Genomic DNA, 23,241 nt, shown 5'->3' on the forward strand with positions numbered 1-23,241 from the left:
GTATATAGGGTGTCTCAAAGTGATGGTTTTCAGCAACACGTAAATTATGTTCTTCTTTGAAGACCTTCACAGTTGGCGAAGTTAAAACAGTATTCCGACCTAATTTTATACGAAATTTTCGAAGTGCGGCCGCCAAGCTTTCCTTATTGTTGAAATAGTGTTCAATATGGAAGAGACGTTGTTCTATCGTATAACGCTCTATTTTTACTAAGCCTAAACTGTCGGTTTGCTTTTTGTTTTAGGGTACATGGCATGTTTAAATTTTGCGTTAATTTTAAGCCACCCTGTATTTAATTCCAGAGATTTTAAGCTCCGAGAAATGTGCTCTCATACAGCAAACATAATTTCATTAAATAGACTTCTAATACCACACTTCCTTTCAGACTTTTTTTTCTACTATATTCTTATATGTCTGAAAATTACTTCAATTATCCAACAAGTATTTAGTAGATATTATATTCAAATTGAAGCCTTTTAATACGAAGGAAATGGAAATGTAGTAAAGGTCGCAACTGCGGACGCTAGATTAATCAAACGCATCATAACTGCTGATGAGACGTGAGTTTATGAATATGACGTCGTAACTGTCTAACAATGTAGGGAGTGCCGCTCCAAAAATGAGTCGAAACCGGAAAACCAAAATTGGCTATATGGAGAATTGGATTAAGTCTTGACATGCTTGTATTAAATTTGTATTAAAATACGTGAAACGTGTCTTTGAAAATTTATCGAAATAAGATAACATTTTCCAACGCTAAAAATACCTCTATAGAACCTCCGCGGCTTTTATGCCAACATACCTGTTAAAAAATAACAGCCTAAGGTCAAGATAGAAAAGTGTGATTGTAGGGAGGAGTTAAAATGACTATTTTCATTTCAATAACTGCAAAGACTGATATCAAAAGCAGGCATTTTTTTTTGCGAATTACGAAAAAAAATCAAAAACATTACATAGTACATAAGATTTATTAAACATATATCTATAAAGTTTATATAATCTGTACTTTTTAGTATTTCTCCGTAGCACTCGGGTGTTTGGACTTATTCGAAAGGTCAGATGATATTCGCTCAGATTTACCTCGGGATAAAGTAGGGCTTGCATTAGGTGTAGCATTGAAACATTCTCTCGGTAAAAATCTGTATCGAAAAAATGAAATATTAATTAAACTAAATAACAAATTTTGGAACAAAAAACCGTCCCCCAACCCATCGAACTTTCTTTCATCCAGCACTAAAACTTTCGAATAGGAATGGCTCTTACCTATGAATTACAGGTGATATTACAACTGGGTCTAACGTTTTCAAGTCCCTTGGTCCGCAGAGAATTGATGTGACAGTGCCAACCAGCAATGTTGATAAGACACCAATTACAGGTATCCAATGATACGATAAACGATATAACGGAAATACGTCCGACTCATCAACATAACCGGGTTCAGTTATTGTTGAATTAGCAGGACACTCCGATACGAAAACTTCCAACTTATGCGAACCAAGTTGACCGCTTGCTACTGCTGCTTGTGTGCCAAAAGACACCCAACCTGACATAATTGCGCCTGCAGCAGCGCCAGCCAAAGCACCTTTCTTTGTGCTCCATGGTACCAACATGCCGAGTGTGAATATACCACACGTGGTACTGCTTTCAATGGCCACCAGAGAAGACACTACACTCAAAATGCCACTTAACTTTTCGAGTACAAAAATTAACGCAACCGCAATTACACCATGGATAACTATTACGAAGTTGACAAGTATTTTTGAAGCACGTTCGCTGAAATTAATTCCAAAACTGCCACGTACAATATCCTCAAAGATCACCAAAGCAGTAGAATTAAATCCTAACGATAAAGAACTTAAGCCTGCGCCAAAGACGCCAGCTATAAAGAGACCCGGTATGCCTTGTAGATGACCGACAGTTTGCATTACATAGATCGGTAATAACTGATCGGTATTCTGTAAGAAAGATATAAATTAACTACTTTTATCGAGTACCATATGTAATGGCCAGGTAATATGATATTTACCGAAATGAGTCCAATGCTTAATGGATCACAGTTTCTATAGTAATCAAATATCAATAAACCGGCAAAAGAACAAAACGAAACAAATATTACAGCACTGATCGTAAAGATGATCATCGATTGCTGTGCTTTCTTCAAAGTCGGCAGGGACATGTAACGTTGAACCATAGCCTGATTTACACTATTATAGCTGGTCCAATAGAAAAAGCCACCAATCAATACAGCCCAAAATGACTGTCTCTCATATAATGATGGGGTTATACTGTAATAGAAGGATAGTCAGTTGTATAATTGTAGAAAGTAATTATGTGAATTGAAGTAAACCCAATAGTGATGTCAAATGACATTAATGCAATGGAAACATGCCTGCACTCAATTGTTGATTTTTAAACCCCAAACAAGGTATAAACTTAGCCAAGAAGTTTGCAACACTCAGAAAGAAACGCCGGAAACACCGATTTTTTTATAAACAAGAAAAAACGTTAACTTCGGCTGCACCGAAGCTAATATACCCTTCACAGGTGCATTTCTTTTAGTCACTATGTGTTCAGTTTGTATGGAAGCTATATGCTATAGTAATCCTATCGGAACAATTTTTTCGGAGATTACATTGTTGCCTTAGAAAATAATCTATACCAAATTTGGTGAAGATACATTGCCAAATGTGAAAGTTTTCCATACAAGAACTTGATTCCGATCGTTCAGTTTATATGGCATTATGTTATAGTGGTCCGATATCGGACAAATGAGCATTCTTGAAGGGAAAATGACGTTTGCAAAATTTCGAAAGGATATCTTAAAAACTGAGGGACTAGTTCGTATATATACAGACGGACGGACGGACGGACAGACAGACAGACAGACGGACATGGTTAAATCGACTCAGCTCAACATACTGATCATTTATATATATACTTGAGGGGTCTTCGATGCTTCTTTCTGGGTGTTACAAACATCGTGACAAACTTAATATACCCTGTTCAGGGTATAAAAATATACCTACATAAATAAAAGTGCAGCATAACGAGCTAAGTCTATTTAGCCATGTTCGTGCGGCTGTCTTTATATACGCAATAGGTCGTCTGTTTTTGAGATATCGATCTGAAGTTTTGCACAGGTTCTTTTCTCTCCACTTAGCTGCTTAGTTGTCAGAACCGCCGATATCGGACCACTGAACGAAATTCTTGTAAGGAAAACTTTTTATAGATATCTTTACGACATTTGAAATAGATTATTGACCAAGACAGCGCTACCATATAATCACCGAAAGAACAGTTCAGATCGAATCGCTCTAGCTTATAGCTGCCATACACACTGAACGATCGGAATTAAGTTCTTATACTCGTAAGGAATCTTTTGAATTTGAAAAGGCTAAGTTTCGGTGAAACCGAAGTTAATGTTTTTTTTCGTTCTTTTGATTGATGATAATGATTATTTGAACTTACTTAGCAAAAATGATGCGTCCACCTTCAGCAGCGTGCTGAAATACTGGTCCAAATCCACCTGCCCATATCACTCCAAGTATGACCACTACTATTATCCCAATAAACATAACCAATGTTTGCCATATATCAGTTTGAACCACAGCCTTAATACCTCCCTAAAAATTACGTTCAGATATTTATCATACTCGTTTTGGCAAAAATGATAGTTTTAAAGAAACAGGAAGGCCGATTTCACTATGTATTGGATAGTCGAAAAAGTCTTTTCGTTTTTCTTTTTGCCATTTTTCCGCTAGAGACATTATTCCATCAGTGTAAACGAAATTTCCAAAACGGAAACGAGCAAACAATTGTTGTGTTATACGTACTGATACAGCATCGTCTTCGTAAACTTTACAAATTTCATTGGTGGCTTGCGTGGCATTCTTCCCTTTTTTATATAAAAATTTCAAAAATAGCTAATTTCTTCATTATTTTCACTAATTTGTGAACAGCTGTCACTTTTTTCAACTTCCCAGAATTTATTATGACTGCAACATCTATTGAAAATACGAAACAACTTTTTCGACTACCAATATATAGTATTTATGGGTACTAAAACTTTAATTAAAGATATAAATATTCTGTTCCGCGCGAATTGATTAGTTTTTTTACCATCTGTAAGTATTACTATAGTTATATGAAGGGATATTACCAATATTGTGTAGATCACGACAATAAGACTGACGACACTGCTAGTTATGTAAACATTAATTCCAGTGACTAAGGAAGAACAATGCAAAATATATTATTCAAACTTTAAACGATTTTATGCTAAATAAGTTTCATCTTACCTTGATTAAATGCTAATGCTGGCACATATACAATAATTGGCATGTAAACTGTCTGAAGAGAAGAGTATAAATAATGATTGTAACCTTTCTTTGTCTTAACGAATTATTTCTTCCTTTATACCTACCATTTTCACAATAAACAAAACAGCAGCAATAGTACGAACGCTCGCACCGAAACGAGTTTCCAAATACTAAAAATAAACAGGAAATATTTAAACTAAATTTTCGAAAATGACTAGTGAACTTAAAATAAAGTCCTGTCTGTGACAAATGGCAGTACTTGATAGGTTTATTATGATCTCACCCTCGATCCAAAACTAAAATCATTACCTTAAATACAAAAATATTTAATTAATATAATATAACAAAAAGAAATGTCTCACCTCATAAGAAGAACTGACTCTTAATGCGCAAAAAACCGGCATATAGACTTTTGACACCACTATTGCCATGAAAAGTATCGATATAATGATTAACCAATATTGAGTTCCATAATTGTAGATTTCCGATGGTGTGCCCAGCATAGTTCCGCCTGAAATATAGCTATTTCATAGAGATAAATTGTATTTCATAACATTCTTAAGAAAGCTCATCTAGGCAGTGATGAGACCATATAAGATTTATCTTAATTTACGGCGGCCACCTAAAAGCTATTACACTTTTCTATCAAACCTATTAAAATAATGGCATACTAACCTAGCAACAAGGCTCATTGCCACTGGAAATAATTTCATTTGTCTGGATCCCAACATATATTCGCTCATTCCTTTAGAACCAAAGTCCGGTACGTTATGGTCCTTGGGTTCCCCATCATTGCTTGGCTTAACCGGTTTCTTCCTAAATCAATTTAGTGTATACTTTTTATTTATATATTATTGATTTTTACCTAATTTACCTTATGTAGCCGAAATAGACACCGATTCCCGTAGAGAACAACAATAGCGCTCCAAAGACACAGTAGTCGGGAATTGAAAAATGTAATTGTGAATATTCTTGATTGGTTATCTATAAGAAGTAAAATAAATATTTTTATACATGGTCTTGGTAGAAATTGCGAGTTAAATGTTAAACTAACTAAAATCAATAGGCTCATAATATAATTACTAAAGAAAAATTTGGTTTAATTTATGGTGCCAAATTGCATTATGCCGAGCGAAACATTTTCTTCGGCGTAGAAACAACTTTTGCCGTTATGACCAAGTTTACAACAACACCGGGGATGATAAGTGACTTGTAGAGTTTGGTGTTTGTTCTTCCTACTCAGTCCAAAGTAGCACCAATTGGCAATAGTGATTTCAAGGCTGATATTATGGTTGGTGTTAATGATGGTCTTAAGATAGACGAAATTATCTACGACTTCGAAGTTAAGACTGGTAAGAATGACGTGGGAGCCAAGTCGCGAATGCGACGACTATTTATTTGATGACTGGAGAAATTTAGTCTTGTTCGTTCATTACCAGACCCATTTGCCATTTACTTCGCTTCCTTATCCAGTCTGGAGAAAGCAGAACTAGCGGCGCGGTTGTTGAGGCCAATGATACCAGTATCATGTTTGGTATTGCTGAACGTCAGTTTACACAGCCGTATTAGTTTTTCGGGCATACCAAATTCAGACAAAACAGCTCTTTTTCTGTCAAAAGCAGCTTTGAAATCGACGAGGAGGTGGTGTAGCGGTACTTTTTGCGGTATATAATTTTTTTATTTCGAAACAAGTTAATGGCATGTTATTTATCAAAAATATTAAAAATTAAAAGCAAAACACATTCAGCTATAGACGAAATCATTTGAAAGTCAGTGTGCTTTCGACTACCCAATATATAATCCTGGTGCCAAATTACATTATGCAGAGCGAAACATTCACACTTATATCATTTAGATATCTTCTGACCGATAACTTTTGCCTTAAATTCTCTCTAGTGTTAAAATTATCTATTGTAAAGTCAAAACATCTACTAATTCCATCTTTGAGTAGTAGCCGTGGTTTAATCTGAGTTGGTAATTTTGAACTGTTCCAAATAATGATAGACAACTCATATACAAGCGATATAGCGTGTATTGGTACAGCGGAATCTCTCGTATTCGGTGTGTGGACCATAGAATAAATATAAACAAATTTTGACCATTTTCAAACTGTCCTGTGCAAGTGGTTATTAATAATGTACATACATACATACATATATGTGCAATGTAACACTAGATTTTACTGAGGTTTCGGTAAAGTAACTCTAATAGTTTATGATATATTCCAAATGAATTTACCGATATGAAACACGAGTTTATTCAATTGGAAGTAATGAAGTGGTTATTTTAAAATTATACCTCTTCTCTTTTATTAGTTTATCTTACCTTATATTGCATTGTAAAGAATTAACGATAAGCGACGATAAAAAGATTGTATTTAGTCGTGTATGCTTTATTGAAAGGCCTTTAAAACTATAGTATCAGATAACGGTTGCAATGTTCAAAATTTTTTCCAAGCTATTGCAATTTATGAGCGAACAGTTTTTTTTTTGTAAAATCTGTCTACTCAACCAGTGCCTTTAAACAATTTTATTGCCACAATTAAAAGAGTTAATAAATATGTACATACATATATATGTATATGACAATGTAGATGATATCCACTTTGAAAAACGAAAAATGCTCACTAAATCTGGTTTGAATATTATTTATCACTTCCATTATTTTTTTCATTATTTTTTGCAATTAATTCAAATTTGTTTATAATTTTTTAAATATTTAAATATTTTTTCTTTAGACCAACATAATTTTTTATTTGAACTTATGTATATAAAAAATAAATTGAATTTTTATTCAAAAACCTAATATATAAATAAAGATAACAAAATTTAATAAACAATAACTTTAATAATATCGCAAAATTAGATTTCTGATGTAATTTTTTTTTTTTTTTTTTGTTATGTTAGGGACTTTTGTAAAAATTCACTGATTGTGCTCGTACTCCATTTCGCGAGTCTCTAACCTTTTACAGGATTATTTTTCAAAAACAGGACTTTTTAGAAATATATTTATGATTTTTACCATTGTGTGCTCAAAAGTATATCGTTTTTATTTCTCTACAATTAGTTTTTAATTCTTTATATTCTTCTCAGGTTTTTAAGCATTCAACTGGCACACTAAAAAAATAGTTTAGTCAGTTTGCTGTTATAATAAGATAGTATAGCGACCGAAATTAATTCGTTTTATACTTAGCATATCAAAAGAATGCTTCCACACAAATCAGATATCAAAAATATACTAAGCTCATAATAAGAAGAAAGCCACTGAGATACTATTAAGTAGTTAGTGCCATTATCGCATATAAACTAGTTAGTGTACTTAGTGTTGCCATAAATACTGTTACAAAGCTTACAATACATACTATACAGCGTGAACATATTGACAGAAAAAAAGTGTCGTTATTATACTCTCGCAAATATTACTATAGAGTATTATACTTTTGGTTGTTTGTAACACCTAAAATTAAATTAGATATATATTTATGTATGTATATAACTGATATTGATAATTATTTATATACATAAGTATATGTATTATACATATGTATAGTCTTATTGTACACATCTCCCAAATCACTAAAGTTGGAACAACCATATATGCTCAGAATAAATCCTTTCGGCACAACAAATCCCAAATTTTTAAAATCTGTTGATAACCACACCCTGTCTTCCATATAAGGTTTAACTACTAAAAGTGACTTCCTAAGTACGTTAGAAGCATTAACTTTCACAGTCAAGATGCATCGGAAATATTTGACAGGAGTCCGTTTTAAAATTGTACAAAGAGCGTGGCACCGCTCACAAATAGGTGAAAACTCATATCTCGGTACCAACAGAACCGATTTCAAACAAATTAGATCATATTATCCTAACATGCTTGCTATATAAATTAAAATATTAAATTCCATCTGATCCTTTCAAATTCCAGTATACAAACCAAAAACAAAAAACCATTCCGAACTTATTACCAAAAACACAATTGCAAGTTACGAAAGTGTGAAAAGTTCGGTTACAGCCGAATTTAGCCATTTCTTATATGACTATTCATATATAATAATCAGTTCAGTATTTGATTTCGCTTAATAACAATGGAGTGTTGTGCTAAAGAAAATCGCATTGCGGGGATTGCTTTCCATACATAAGTATGGAAAAAGTTCATGTGAGATTTACTATATAAGTTTCTTAAAAAACTTAATTTTGCGGGAATGTTTGTTTGCCGCACTGTTGAACCTTTTTCCCAAAGCTTTACCACTGATAATCATTCTTGCGTGATTGGAACCAATTCAGGCATAAAAAACTATTCGTAAACGCATTCGCAGAAATTCCCTTAGAAAAATATTTCAAGTTATTTGTATATCAAATGGATATATCGACCAGATCAATGTCAAGACTTATTTGAGATGATTTTTACATGAAAGCCTACCGTCGCTCAACTGGTCTTCTTTTGATGACTTCTTCAATGGCATGCGATCAATGTCCATGAAAGTATCCTTTATACGGAAAATGTTCATTGCTGAAAGGAGTTTTCATAAGTAAACCAACAAAATCTTAGCAAATCCATCGTAAACCAAGGTTTTAAAATGGTCTCCACACTGCTGCTTTAATGGTAATTAATATGATTAAAAACAAACAAACGAATTATCAAACGGACATTAAAAATATATATAATTAATAATATGTATAGATATTTACACATGTGGGCAGTTAGTTAAAAATAAAAATACACATATTTAAGCTTCAAATTTGAAAAGCATTTGCGTAATTTTTGTGAATTCCTGATCCAGTACATGAACTCTTAACTCTTCTGCGTTGATTTTTTCAATAACCTGCACTTCAATACGTTGATTCAATAACATAACTACCAACATTTGAATAACTTTTTCGAAGCGAGCATCGTCACCGTTTGTAATATCGCTTATGCCAGCAATACGACAAAGTACTGCGCGGAAAGGTTCTTTTTCTTGGACATTGTTGCATTTGGCGATGCCTTTTAGTGGTACAGTCTCTGTATTACCATAATCAACATAAAATACCTACAAGTAGGGAATAAACAATATTTACAAACTTAAAAAAAAATTAAAAATTATTTACCTCGAACTTTGTGTCTCCTACTACACCAATGACCTTAGCGCGATACCAAAAGCAATCCTTTGCATACTGTGCCAATATTAAATCCCCTAATTTTGGTGCTTCAGTTAACTTCTGCTCCGCAGATAATTCATCAGAGTTCCAAAATAGTTGTTCCAGTTGTTCATTCTTCTCACTTAGTATTTGAGCATAAAACGAGTCAGGTCGAGAAATATGCATAACTTCTAAATTTATTATATCATTTTCAAGAACCTCATCTAAACGTGGTTTTAACAAAATTGTTTCCTTTGGTGTTTGCAAATCATCAGAAAATGAATTTTCGTCAAAGGAATTTAAGAAAGGATTCTTTGAGAAGTTTAATTTAACCTATGGGGGATTGTAATACATTATACAAATAAAACAATTTCTGTATTTACAGTAAATAACACTTACATCTCGCGACTTCTTTCCTTTTGATTGGCATTCAATCATGTAAACGTGCAAAATTCTGCCTATTTGCCTCACGACCTCAAAGTTGACTTCTTTGAATTCAAAATTCCGTAGTGTTTTGGTCAGCACACTTGCACTTGTCTCTATGCTTTCGCTAGTTGCATCTTTAACGCCCAAAATAATACATTTCATGGCTTGGGCAGGTAAATCTTTGTAAACTTTGGGTAAATCATAAAATTGGACATCATTGATATTTAGGGGTACCAATTCTCCATAATCGATGAGCAGCACATGTAAATTATTTTCATTTTTCTTATCTGGAGATTGTAGCAGCACACCTCGTAATATATTCTTACTATTAATTGAGATACCAAATATAACATTCGTAGACGGTATTCGCACGCATTTCGGTAGATTATACATATTGGTTAAATCATACAACATATCATTGCGCATCTGGCAAGCATAGAAGCACAACTCCTCTATATTATGTATATACGTAACGAATGCGGTGAAATGATACCCTGCAACGAATGCCGTCAAATCACGCAAATGGACACATGACGGTAATGATTCAAGTGTTACTGACTCGGGTTCAGCAAACTTTATTTTACATACTGTTGGAGTTTTGTCGTCCACTGCATTAGTATCTGGGACTTTTTCATTATCGTTCAATAACGCAATTGAACTCATTGAATCCCTCTCTACACTTCGGTAGCTCGTCCACTTCTCACCCTCTACACTACGATAATGCTTACTATCAATGTCGTAATCCAAACGCCCGTCTTTATCGCTTAATACCTTATGCCATTCAACAAATTCCTCGAGTAAATACGGAACGGGTTCTAGATCAATACCACAACCAACACCGCCAGTTAGGATTTTATTGACATTATGTAGTTGCAAATGAATATTCAATTTACGTGCTAAGTTTGTTACGGCCGCTACGCGTGACATGTATTTGTCGTAGGCCATCAAAGCAAACACATTAGCATGAGTTGCTTGACCAGAATCTTTTCGAAAATGTTTAAATATATCGTTTCTCATTACAACTTCACATTCATCCAAATATTTATTTAGATTTGCTTTTAGTTGCTCAACCTCTCGTTTGCACATATGATGCATTATTTGCATGCGATCTACATTTGAATGGGACGCCATAAGTTTGCCACAAAAATTTAAAGCTTCAAAATGCGGGTGTAAATAGTTATAGCGGTTCAAATTTTAATAATTGAAGAACTTTAGCAAGCTTTTGTCATTAAATAATTGAATACAACTTCCGTTAAATACACACAAGTAACGGGATTTTTTAAAAAGCGTTACCATACTTTCTGAAATATATATTTTTTATTGAAATATAATTCATTCACATACATATATATGTATAGTACTAGAGTAGTACATAAAACTTCAAAGAATATTTTGAGAATGAATTCATTTATGTATGTATTTCTTATTCCAATTTATACTTGTCCGATATTCAATGTTTGATCGTAGTCAGAGAATAAGTGATGAACAACGAACCGCAACACTCAAAAATTGTGTTTCCTGCATCTATTAATGAGGGCACTAAGCATGATTTGTGTAGCTGCTGCAGACAAAACTTTCAAAGCAAAGTTTTTTTTTAATGTACAGTTTGCCAAATGTTCGGTTATACCAGAATTTAGCTCTTCCTTACCTGTTTATATTTCATTATTATGTAAAACAAATGTTATTCTATTTATATATAGATTTCTTTATTTAATTAATCATAAATATATATATCTTTGCTCTTCTTAAACGAAGTGTCTTAAAATAAAATATATATATTTTTATATCTGGTTCTTTATTTGAGTAATACATTCTACATTGTGGTAGGTTTACAATGAAGTATCCCATTTCAGTAAAAATACTAAGTTTTAAATATCTTATCGTCCCTCAACTAAAAATAAACAAAAAAGAAGTTATAAAATTATTAATTGCGAATATTTTCAGGTTAATCAATATGAGTTCACTTACTATATGAAGATAGATCAATTTCATCCGGTAATTCAGTGATATTGACGTCGAATCGGTCTTGCACTTCGTTCAAAATTTTGGCGTCTGCTTCATCGGAAACAAATGTTATTGCCAAACCTTTGGTACCAAAACGTCCAGCTCTTGCAACGCGATGCAGGTAAGTGTCAGAATCTTCCGGCATATCATAATTAAACACAATGTTGACACGTTCTATATCCATACCACGTCCAAAAAGATTGGTTGCCACCAAAATACGTTTTTGGAAATCCTTAAACTGTTGATAACGGTTTAAACGTTCTTCTTGGGTCATACCACGATGTATGCCAATTGCGGGGAAATTTTGTTCAGTAAGCAATTGGGCTAGCGCCATGCAGCGTTGTACCGACTTTACAAAAATTACAACCTGGTACGTTCAGAATTAGTATATTTGGTATTCAAAAGTTTTAATTTTATAATGTGGTCGCTAAAACCTACTTGATTAAATTCGAGTACATCCAGTAATTCAAACAATTTTTTGTTTTTCTCGTTCTCCTTCAATTTAACATAATGCTGTTGCAGTCCGTGCAATGTCAATTTTGCTTCGTCATCCACATAAACTTCCATGGGCTGAAAAAAAATTAAATGTGATATATTTTAGCTTACAATTTTTGAAAAACCAATGTTATTATGAATCATCTGCCATTTTCAGCGCTACATTCCAATCCCTGCTGCTGAATCGTTAACAGACAGACAGATGAAGCGTTCTTGATATTATTCACTGTCGTCCAATATAAGACATAGTAAATTTTCAAACATTTATATTCTATAATTACATACGGCCACACAACCACCACATCTCATTAGTTTCGAAACAGGCTACTGTAGCAGCTGCACGCATATAGAATTTCGAGTGATCCCCAATGGAATGTTTAGACCTATATCCGCTTGGTAGTCGGCTTACAGATGCATCCCAGGCATTGCCCTTTCCAATGCTATCTGCGATTAAGCATTGTTCATTCCCATTTGTGAATGATCGATTTATTGACTAATCTTGTTGCATGTCGGAACGTATAAAAAAGTACGTCGCAACGTCGGGTCCACGCCACTTTACAAGACGATATAGCGTTAATTGTTTGATATTTGGTTATAACTTTGTCTTTATAGTTATTCAGCAAATTAATATATATTATGGTTATCGCTTTAAAACTGACCATTTTGATTGGTCTTCTTTTCATTTATACTTGTTTTTCGATATTATTAGCTTTTGGTATTTGTTTTCTGTTATACGAAACTTATTTTGATATTTGACTTTATGTTTATTAGAGTTTTTGATTTTTTTCATAATGGTGTAGTGGTGTTTATATTGTGGCAGTTCAGCAATTGAGATAAAGCTTAGTGAGATAACTAATGGTAGTAGAACAAGTAGAAGAATGGACACGTTGATATTTACATCTTGCATGAATTTTTTGCACACTGGACGTATTTCCTTGCTCAATGTGGCGGAAAACATCATGACTTGTTTTCCATGTGGAGTGCTACGGAAAATCTCCTGTACATCACGACGCATATCTAAAAAGAGATTAATTTTTTATCGATTAGAATTTGTTCACAAAATATTCATGTTCATACATATATATATGTACTTGAAAAAAAAATATTATTTCAATCTTACCTAGTTGTTCCAACATTTTGTCACATTCGTCAAGAATAAAGTGTTTCAAATGTTTCAAGTTCAATTTTTTATTGCGTATCAAAGCAAGAATACGACCGGGTGTACCTACAACAATGTGAGGTGTTGTACCCTTCAAAGATTCTTCATCTTTTTGTATGGATAATCCACCGAAGAATACACCAACCTTCAATAAATGATGTATTTAATATCAAATTGAAGAAATAGAATTTCGCTTAATATAAGTAATTACCTTTACAGCCGGCATGTATTTGGAGAATCTTTCGTACTCTTTGCTGATCTGGAATGCTAATTCACGAGTGTGACACATGACTAATACGTATACCACATTCTCTGTCGGTTCCAGCTGTTGTAAAGTGGCAAGTACAAAAACAGCAGTCTTACCCATACCCGACTTAGCTTGGCATAATATATCCATACCCAATACAGCCTGTGGTATACACTCGTGTTGCACTGCAATCATATTAAAAAATTTCACATATATTTATTAGTATTTCAAGATATTTTCTCTAGTAATAGTTTACAAATAAAAGTTTGAGGTTTATTTTATGATAAATAATAAAATATATGATAAATCGATCATAATATACCAGTTGTCCCCATCATTTTTTCCATCATAGAAGTCGAAACCAATAAGCAAATTTGGTTTCATGTGTGTATACATACATGTATGCATATATATATATATATATATATATATGTACATATACATATAATGAAATTTACCTTCGGACGGGTGCTCAAAACCGCAATCCACTATTGCACGCAAAATTTCTGGCTTCAACAAGAAGTCACGGAAGCCAGAACTGTGAATTGACACGTATGTGCCTTTCACATCCTTCTTTGGCGCTTCTGGAACTTCAGCGACTGTGGTCTCGGTCTGCTCCTCATCTTCATAATCCAAAAGATCATCATTATCAGCCATTTTTACTCAAGCGTCTTCTAGTATTGAAAAAATACGAAAAGTTAGGTTATTCAAGTAATCGTCGGCAAAACCAAGCGACAGATGTGATGCCGCCATTTTCTTTTTTCAACTTGGTCTAGAATTCGATTTTTGCCCAAAATATGTTAAAAAAAAAAACTTACACTGAAGCAGTAATTACCTTTTATCGAGTTGAAATAAAACTATAGTAAATATTTCACAATTTATTTTAATTGTTAGAAACTTGCAAAGTCGCGTCACACTTTTTCTTGACTTGTCCGATTTAGTACACTCATGAATATGAGTATGCTACCATATCACAAAATTACTCGTTGCATGTTGTCAGACCTCGTTTTCCGCGCAAATGTATGCAGTGATGCATTTGAATGTAGTAGAATAAAAAAAATTCAAGCTATTACATTTAAGCGATGCTATTGTTAAATCATGAAAAATATGGATTATTTAAAATATGTAAACATATTTTATTTTATTAAAATATGAAATTTAATTATATAATTTGCAATTATTTGTTGAAATAATTTGTTTTTATATATAAAGTATACAAAGTAAATGTCGCGGATTATCCATCCCCCACGATCGAATAGATCTAAATGCAATTTGTAATAAGAGTATTGCAAATTCATAAATTTCTCTGTATCGGGTACATTAGGGTTAAAAACTGTTTATCAGCTGCATTGGAGTCAGCTGTCATTATTTACACCGATCTCACTTCACTTTGTTAGCCGGTTGGAAAGGAAGTAATTAGGCGATTTGCTGCAAGAGTGGGAGACTCACCTGGTTTGATGACGTATTGAAAGCATTTTGTAACTACAAGGCTCATGAAATTTGAGTTGTAAAATCAATTGCTAACGGAATTGTATTATGTCGGCCAAAGACTCATATAGCTTTTTAATAGCTGTGATATTGATTGTGCCTTTGCTGGTCGAGGCAACCATATCACCGAGGAAAGGTCGTGTTGAAAAAACGAAAACAACCAAGCCGTTAAATGTGTTGGCTGGACCACAAAATGAGTCTGTTTTCAACCGTAATTTGATTAATATGCGTCCTCTTCCACAAGACATTCTAGAACATAATGCAGCATTTTATAAGGATACAACTTACCGTAACTTCAATGGGACTGTGCTTGGCTATGTTACTGCGGTAAATAAACGCGTATATCGAGTGAAATTTCTTTTCATGTATCATTATGTTGATGTCTAATTGTTTTCATAGTGGAATTCACATGGTTATGATGTGGCAAAAATGTTTGTTCGAAAATTCGATATTATCTCACCCGTTTGGTTCCAAATTGTCAAGGACGGCAATGAATATAAAATAGCTGGTGGCCATGATGTTGATGTTAATTGGATGAGGGAATTGAAACGCAAAGCAAAGCAGGATCGCGGTACTACTCTAAAAAGTCGGTATATCAGATATGATTTACTTATTTGAACAAGAAAAAACCATAGTTAATGCGCATAGTTTTCCCACGTTTTATATTTGACAAATTTACGGAACGGGACTTTTCACGTTTGTTGAGCTTGGAGACCGAAAGGGTGCGACTAAATGAAATGTTGATTAATGTTTGCAAAAACTATGAATTTGATGGCATTGTCATTGAATTTTGGACACAACTTGGAGGACGTGTCGATGACACATTTCTTATTACGTTAGTACAAAAAATGAGTAAGTACTTAACTGCTATAAGTTTACTATTGCCAACAGGAACACAAATTTATCTTTTTCTGTATTAAGGCGAAGCACTTAAAAAAGAAAATTTGCGTCTAGTACTTGTAATTCCGCCCTATCGTCAAGAAGTTCCAAACTTATTCACTGAAAGACACCTAAATCAACTGTATAAACACGTTTACGCATTTTCGCTAATGACCTACGATTATTCGAACCCACAGCGACCAGGTACATACATGCAATAATTTTACTTGTGCTTATATGTATTTCTTTTAACTTTTCTATGATTAGGTGCAAACTCTCCATTATACTGGGTACGACAGTCTGTGGAACTATTAGCTCCACCTACAACAAATGATGTTAAAACAAAAAGGCGTAAACTTCTATTGGGTCTCAATATGTATGGAAATGATTATACACCCGACGGTGGCGGCCCAATAGTTGCAGGGCAGTTTTTAAAGCTTTTGAAATATACGAAAAAACGTTTACCCTTTGATGAATTGGATGTCGAAAACTACTTCGAAGTAAAGTGAGTGTGTTAGCAATTAAAAAGTATATTATTTTTCGGTCGTAACTATATTTTTAATATGTTAAAAACACTTTAATATTTAAATATTTTTACAGAACCGAAGATGGTAGACACATGGTTTTCTATCCTACACTTTATTCCGTTCATGAACGTATAAAACTTGCTCAAGAATTGGGCACTGGAATATCTATTTGGGAGTTGGGCCAAGGATTAGACTATTTTTATGATCTCTTTTAAGGCTGTTTTTAAGATATTAGAACATTCATAAGCAATATTTTATTTGGTAAGTAAGTTATTCTATTTATCTTAACAAATGCCGAATAAGTGAATTGTAACTTAACATTCCCGGAATAATGTTCAAAAACTACACGAAAAAGTACGCTAAACGAACTTAGAATATAAACGGTAAAATTCAAGAATGACTCGAAGCTCATATTTTTTATATTCATAAGTAATAATGAATATAATATTTATTGAATGACAGCTATTAAGTGGATTTTATTGAGCTACTGCACTCGTCCATAGAAACCACTGATTTTTACTATTTAAAACACAGCCCGAATCGAAAAAGACTATTTATATTTTTTTATCTTGCTTTATTTGTTTGCTATTTGTATGTATTGTAGAAACAGGCTTAAAAACCTTTCAGTCTGTCTTGATTTGAAGCGGATACATCAGATTGGATAATGGAGTAGTGAAACGATAAATAGTACATAATTATGAATCAACTGCATTTTTCGTTAAACATATACATAGATCTATGTATGTGTAAATGTAAAGTTATCTTGTAGCTATTGTTATCTATAATACATACATAGATACGATAAAACTAGAATTATAAAAAAAAACTTAATTTCAAGCAAAAACTAAATACAAATCTGGACAACTATGCAAATGCTTATGCTACCCAAATACTATAGCGCAGGCGTTGCTTTTCATATTTTCATAAACGAAATTATTAAATTTTCCCCTCAATAGTTGTGTCACTAAATATCTACATACATATATATTTTTAATTACATTGATCAAGCGCATATTTTTCAAACCCTATTTTGCATCAAGAAAATACGTTTACGTATACTTTACTGGCGCCACGAACTAATTTTTTCTACTTTAGTAAACCTAAATTATATTTAAACTAAAATTTAATTTTTTTAACATATTCCCAAAATCCACATTTTTACGTTTTCTTCTTTGCCTGGTTCATATTGAAGAGTTTATTAAATACCAATATATTTAGGTTAGTAACTTCAAACAGAAATACGCAAAACGTCATTGGTACCGTTATTGTTGGCGTTTGGATTCGCATTAGCACCCTTACAGTTACCTACCACTGCATTCAATTGCCCATAATCAGTTAGCATTTTGAATAGTTGTTGCTGTTGTTTTAATAAGTTCTGCTGCACATGTGGTGGTTGCGTGCGTTGTTGTTCTTGCTGCTTCTGCTGTTGCTGCTGTTGCTGACGGTTATTACGTGCCAAATCACAGAGCTTACGGCGTCGTTCATAAAAGTGTGCAACGCGTTCCAATTTCAATTGTTCATCTGCATTAGTTGCATTGTTGGCGGTGGAGTTAATGTTATTGTTGCCAGTGACAGCTGTTTCATGGCTATTGTTGCTAGTGCCGTTATTACCTGCATCGTTAGTTTGCTGAGTCGTTAGGGTTTTGTGCGCGCCGTTACTGCTGTTGCCACTCTTACTATTATTATTACTAATACCGCCCAAAAAATCGGCTATTTGACGTGGTGAAAACTTTGGTCGCTTGCTGCCATCATTGCGACCGTTACTATTGTTATTGTTGCTATTGATAAGCGGCATGCAGCGCTTAATGAACTTGATGCGTTCATTACTATTACCGGGTGTGTTGCTGACAAAGATTGTTTTGCTGCTTTGCGCCAGCACGGGACCTGCAGTGCTGGGACGTGGTGGTGGCGGTAAGCGACTGGTGGGCGTAACCACAGCAATCGGTGCGCCAGTTTGTGATTTGCTGCGCACTAGAGTGGCACCACCGCCTGACGTGGAATTACCCGATTTGGCGCGTGACCGTTGCATGGACGAAACCGGTGACATAGCCGAGCCACAGCCATTGGAGTTGGTATTGAAAGTGACCTCCACGTTGCCACCAGTAGCGCCGCTGCTGTTGTTATTACTAGTGCTCTGTTGTTTTTGTTGTGCAGCATATAGTTGGCTTTGCGTAACCGACGAGTTGGTTATGGTAATACTGCCAATGGAAAACTCACTGCCAACCAATGAATTAGAAGTTGCGGTTAAATTAGAGAAATAATTTTGCATCGATGATTTCGAATTGTTGGACAAACGTACGGCGGTAGATGAGTTGGAACATACAATACCGTTAATGCCACCACCACTTAACGTGATGGGGCTATTGTTGGCTTTACGTGCGTTTAATATGTGTTTCCTGAATGTTGTTGCGGCACCGAATGGCAGCTTGATGAGACCAAAGCAATTAATGGCAATTGGCTTCGGTATGCCCGCATAAAGGTAGGCATTCAAGTAAACGTCCTCATAATATTTACTACTGCTATTGCTGCAACTGTTCTGTTCTGTTTTAATAGCTTTAGCGTTGCCACTGCCGCTGCTTGCACTGCTGCTGCTGCTACTACTACTGATCGTTTTGTACGTATCCAAAAGTGAGTAGTCGAATTCGAGCAAATCATCATCAATATCTGCGTTTACTTCTTTTAAGTGTATATTATCACCGTTGTTGTTTTGTTGCATCAGTGCGCCAGCAGCATTTGCAGCATCAATAGTTGTCGGTGCAACACCTACATTTATGTCCGTGCCGACTTGATCATAATTGCCTTGTGTTAGGAATTCAGTCAGCATTTGTTGTTGCCTTTGTTGGCTTATAACAGCCACTTGGTTGTTGTCAGTTATTTCATAAATTAAATGATCTTCACCAACTCCACCAGGCAGCACATATTGCTGTGCTGTACGTTGCATGACGTTCGGCAGCAGCAAGCCAGCATCTCCACCAGTAGCCATTTGCTCAACCACAGTGTCTACATTATCATCTGTGAGTGAGGGTATATTGTATAGTTGGAAGTGTGCTGTCATATTATCATAGGAGTTCTCATAGGCACCGCCCGTGGTTGGCAATGTTGAAAAATCGGTCAATTTATTCGATTTCATATCGACAGACGCGCATATATCCATTAATTGTTTTGCGCTAACAACACCGCTTTGATCGTATTGCTGTTGATGCATAGCCAAAGTGTTCGGATCTGTGGAATTATCAACCATGTTGGTGTCATAGTGATTATTTAATGTTTGTTGTTGATAGAGCAACTGTTGCAATTGCATTGCATCGATGGCAGTGAGTTGCTGTTGTTGTTGTTGATGCTGCTGTTGTTGTTGTTGATCTGTACTATGCTGCAATTGGTGTTGTTCAACCAACGGCCCGGTGCTATTAAACATTTTCAAATCCTCAAGTGTAGCAACATTGTAGGGCACATATTGTTGATGCTGCTGCTGTTGTTGCTGCTGTTGGTAGGCTACAAATTCACCGGTTATTTCAACACCATGGCCCTGTTGCTGATGCTGAATCTGCTGTTGTGGTCCACTCGTTAATATTGTTTCGTCATAGCGCATGCGCTTTGCTGACGGCGGCACCTGTTGCTGAAACACCTGATGCTGATCCTGTGTCTGTTGTTGTTGTTGCTGCTGCTGTTGTGCAGCAGTTGCTGTGTCCAATTCATTTTCATCAAAGTGTATTTCAGTATCAGCTGTGCTAAGTATCTCATTAATGAATTTGCTATCGAACATATCGTCAAATGTCAGTATGGAATTGTCATCCGATGTGTTATGCGGTAATGCATCGTCACATGTCTGTGTCACTTCTTGAGGCACCACATAATTTGGTGCCATCACCGTTTGCACTACATTCATATTGGCGTTGGTTGTAGGCGCATTCATGGCCGCCTGCAGTAGTTTTTCACTGTTGTTTTCTGTAATTGCTGTAGTAGTTGGCATTTGAAAAATATTGGTAATGCTTGATGGCATATTTAAGTTAGTAGTATCCATAACATTTTTAACGAATCCACTCGGTTTCTTGTCGATTAAGCCAGTGTTTTCAGTTATTGAGGATACAGCTTGATCGAGTTCAGTTAGTGGTGTTGTATCAAAGCGTGTTATATCTTTGATTGCAGCAACTTTCGCAACTTCTTTTGAAGCGTGAGTTGAGGAAGAACCGGAATTTCCATTATTTTTGGAGTTTTTCCCGGGAGCATTCGACGGTTTGCCTGATACTGATTTACCACCTGAGCTAATACGTTCGTATTCAAGGCTAGAGCTAGAAACAGACGAATCTACCGATTCCTGACCACCAAAAGCAGGACTTTTGACCTAAAAGTTGGGGAAACAACCCATGCATTAACATTTTTTAAAAATTAATTTTAAATATTACTAAAAAAAATGAAAATATTCGTTAATGTAACAAAAAGCATTGTTGCTTACAACAACCATTCCACCTACCTCAGTTAATGTTGTGCTCAGCTTTGGTGTTGGTGGTAAAGAGCATGAAGAATTGGATGACGAAGAATAAAGAGCTATTGGTGTTGTGGCTGATGTGTCTATTGTACCCGCATCCCTGTTATGTTTACCACTATGCGTTCCGGCATTCGAAATTGTTGCCGACGGCGGATTATTGGCATTTTCGTTTTTATGGCTATTTGTATTCGAGCCTAAACTGTTGCTGGAGTTTTTCTTGGAGCTTTTGCTCGTCGCTTGTGCACTCTCCGTGCTGGTGTTGCTGGACGTATGAATCCCGACCGAAGCTGCATGGTTGTTATTATTGCTGTGTCGCGATTGTTTACTCCGCGAACGACTTCCACTGGCGCTGCTGCTGCCACCGGATGAGCTGCTCCCAGCCGTTGTACCACCACTTTTACTGCTTTTATGACGTGGTGTTGCCGTATATGTGGAAGATGTTGTCGATATGGAGGATGACGATGATGATGCATTTGATGATGTGGACAAAATCCCTGATAGATCTGAGGGTGAACCCAAAATTTCAGTTGGAGCGGTTAAACCTGAGCCATCTCGCAAACAATCTTGACTATTATCATTGGAAATTAAATTGATCATCTCATTTGCTGTTGGCATATTGGCTAATTTGGACGAGACAGCACCCCAAGCGGAGGGATGCTGCATCATCATGTGATTGTTGAAACCGACCATAGTGTAAATGCCTCGACATATGCTGCAAACGATAACATCAGCCGAGGTTTTCTTTGGAACTATACCATAGTAATGCATATCGTTACCGCTTAAACGTTGCACTTGACGTATAGACCGTGCACTTTTGGAATTAGACGAACCGCTGGCCTTTGACGATGAAGCTGTTGAATTGGTCGTAGTATTTTTCCCATTATTATTCGAGGACGAACTATTATCCCCTTTATTACGATGATGTTGCTTGTCGGAAACAGTAGCTCGTACTTGCTTTAACATTTTATCAAAATCAAAGACTTGATGCCATTTTTGCCCTTGGTGTTTTATTAATGAATTTTCAGAATTTTTAGTAGAATTGCTGGTGGTCTGTGCCTCTGGGACTGAATTCCCACCTTTAGTCGTGGCCATGGCGGTTGAAAATAAATTGCTGATCGCCGATATATTTTTGGATATCTTCCCGGAGTGCTCTGTGGAAAAGTCGTTGCTGTTGGGCATGACTTACATACAACGACAAGGGTATTTGGCCTCTGCCTCGTATGGATGTATGGCTTTAGGACACAAAACAGAAGTTCATATATAAGAACTATCTACTATTGAAGGAAGAAACTGTGCGTTTTGTGACCAATCACTAACAAACCAGAATTCTGTAAAATCAAAGCAAAAATTCTACTAAATTTTTTGTATAGACGACATAGAAATTTCTAACTACCAACTATATATTAATTTGTATTTTATCCATATATATACGTATGTATAAATATTTTAGTGGATTTGTTTTACCCTATAATGAAAACGAAAAATGTGTACCGAATTTTAAAGAATCAATATTATTGATACTTTTCTATAATACAACACTGTTAATTCTAAATTAGTGCCTAATAAACAGCTGATATACTCTGACAGCTGTTAATCACCATACTACATACAAATTTTCCGTCCGCTCTTCCAAAACATACACAACCATGAGCATATAAAAAAATTAATACGATATCCAAAAGGCATTTTATATAGATTATTTTTAAAAAAACATTTCCTGGGGTCGAATCACATCCTCTAGATAGATTAGAAGCTTAACATGCAAACACAAAATTTAGTATGAAGATTGTACACTATTAATTAAACTTTTTCAAAAAACGTAATAGCACTGAAATACTACGCTTCAGGCAAGTCGATTTTGAGAAACAACATACCGAATGTATACGAAGCGTGCTTGTGTATGAGTGCAAGCAAAAAGCCTCACCCAAAATGCCGTGTACGTAGTGTTCCCGTCGTAAAAAATTATTTTAGTTAATTCAGATCCATGGTTAACGGATTAAGATTTTGTAGAAATTTACATGTGATAATTTATAACAAATTTTTTTTTTATCAGTCAGCTCTCCGACCGGAGCAGACACGGCAGAAAATTTTTC

General features: G+C 35.0%; 5 protein-coding genes across 7 annotated transcripts; 1 reads left to right on the forward strand and 4 right to left on the reverse strand.

Annotated features, from left to right (window-relative positions):
- Window positions 1-947: 947 nt before the first annotated feature.
- LOC126752468 (sodium-coupled monocarboxylate transporter 2-like) lies at window positions 948-6,907 on the reverse strand. The gene is made up of 11 exons (XM_050463281.1): window positions 6,643-6,907; window positions 5,192-5,301; window positions 4,993-5,133; window positions 4,680-4,839; window positions 4,422-4,487; window positions 4,297-4,348; window positions 4,158-4,225; window positions 3,467-3,621; window positions 2,025-2,283; window positions 1,262-1,953; window positions 948-1,137 (listed from the first exon to the last, which is right to left on the reverse strand). The coding sequence occupies exons 1-11, from the start codon at window positions 6,652-6,654 to the stop codon at window positions 1,008-1,010; spliced, it is 1,845 nt and encodes a 614-aa protein (XP_050319238.1). The 5' UTR covers window positions 6,655-6,907; the 3' UTR covers window positions 948-1,007.
- A 2,047-nt stretch (window positions 6,908-8,954) lies between these two features.
- On the reverse strand, window positions 8,955-11,057 carry LOC126752927 (tudor domain-containing protein 1-like; the record flags this gene model as incomplete). Its single annotated transcript, XM_050463971.1, has 3 exons — window positions 8,955-9,349; window positions 9,408-9,770; window positions 9,837-11,057. Coding segments are annotated over 3 exons (1,887 nt in total), but the record flags the coding sequence as incomplete, so codon positions are not given.
- A 580-nt stretch (window positions 11,058-11,637) lies between these two features.
- Window positions 11,638-14,732, reverse strand: LOC126752472 (ATP-dependent RNA helicase WM6). 2 transcript variants are annotated; one of them, XM_050463288.1, is made up of 8 exons: window positions 14,604-14,732; window positions 14,227-14,439; window positions 13,733-13,953; window positions 13,483-13,666; window positions 13,261-13,379; window positions 12,306-12,437; window positions 11,832-12,234; window positions 11,638-11,754 (listed from the first exon to the last, which is right to left on the reverse strand). In XM_050463288.1, the coding sequence occupies exons 2-8, from the start codon at window positions 14,423-14,425 to the stop codon at window positions 11,741-11,743; spliced, it is 1,272 nt and encodes a 423-aa protein (XP_050319245.1). In that variant the 5' UTR covers window positions 14,426-14,439; window positions 14,604-14,732; the 3' UTR covers window positions 11,638-11,740. The 2 variants fall into 2 exon arrangements, with proteins under 2 accessions (XP_050319245.1, XP_050319244.1); XM_050463287.1 differs by having other exon boundaries at window positions 14,227-14,442.
- A 262-nt stretch (window positions 14,733-14,994) lies between these two features.
- On the forward strand, window positions 14,995-17,062 carry LOC126752473 (chitinase domain-containing protein 1). The gene is made up of 6 exons (XM_050463289.1): window positions 14,995-15,583; window positions 15,656-15,842; window positions 15,905-16,108; window positions 16,178-16,339; window positions 16,403-16,640; window positions 16,736-17,062. The coding sequence occupies exons 1-6, from the start codon at window positions 15,305-15,307 to the stop codon at window positions 16,875-16,877; spliced, it is 1,212 nt and encodes a 403-aa protein (XP_050319246.1). The 5' UTR covers window positions 14,995-15,304; the 3' UTR covers window positions 16,878-17,062.
- A 153-nt stretch (window positions 17,063-17,215) lies between these two features.
- LOC126752457 (myb-like protein Q) lies at window positions 17,216-23,230 on the reverse strand. Of its 2 annotated transcripts, none has more exons than XM_050463261.1 (3): window positions 23,073-23,230; window positions 21,134-22,476; window positions 17,216-21,004 (listed from the first exon to the last, which is right to left on the reverse strand). In XM_050463261.1, the coding sequence occupies exons 2-3, from the start codon at window positions 22,325-22,327 to the stop codon at window positions 17,891-17,893; spliced, it is 4,308 nt and encodes a 1,435-aa protein (XP_050319218.1). In that variant the 5' UTR covers window positions 22,328-22,476; window positions 23,073-23,230; the 3' UTR covers window positions 17,216-17,890. The 2 variants fall into 2 exon arrangements, with proteins under 2 accessions (XP_050319218.1, XP_050319216.1); XM_050463259.1 differs by having other exon boundaries at window positions 23,023-23,230.
- Between the last annotated feature and the right edge of the window lie 11 nt (window positions 23,231-23,241).

The sequence above is a fragment of the Bactrocera neohumeralis genome, chromosome 3 (genome assembly GCF_024586455.1).
Source record: "Bactrocera neohumeralis isolate Rockhampton chromosome 3, APGP_CSIRO_Bneo_wtdbg2-racon-allhic-juicebox.fasta_v2, whole genome shotgun sequence".
Classification (NCBI taxonomy): domain Eukaryota; kingdom Metazoa; phylum Arthropoda; class Insecta; order Diptera; family Tephritidae; genus Bactrocera; species Bactrocera neohumeralis.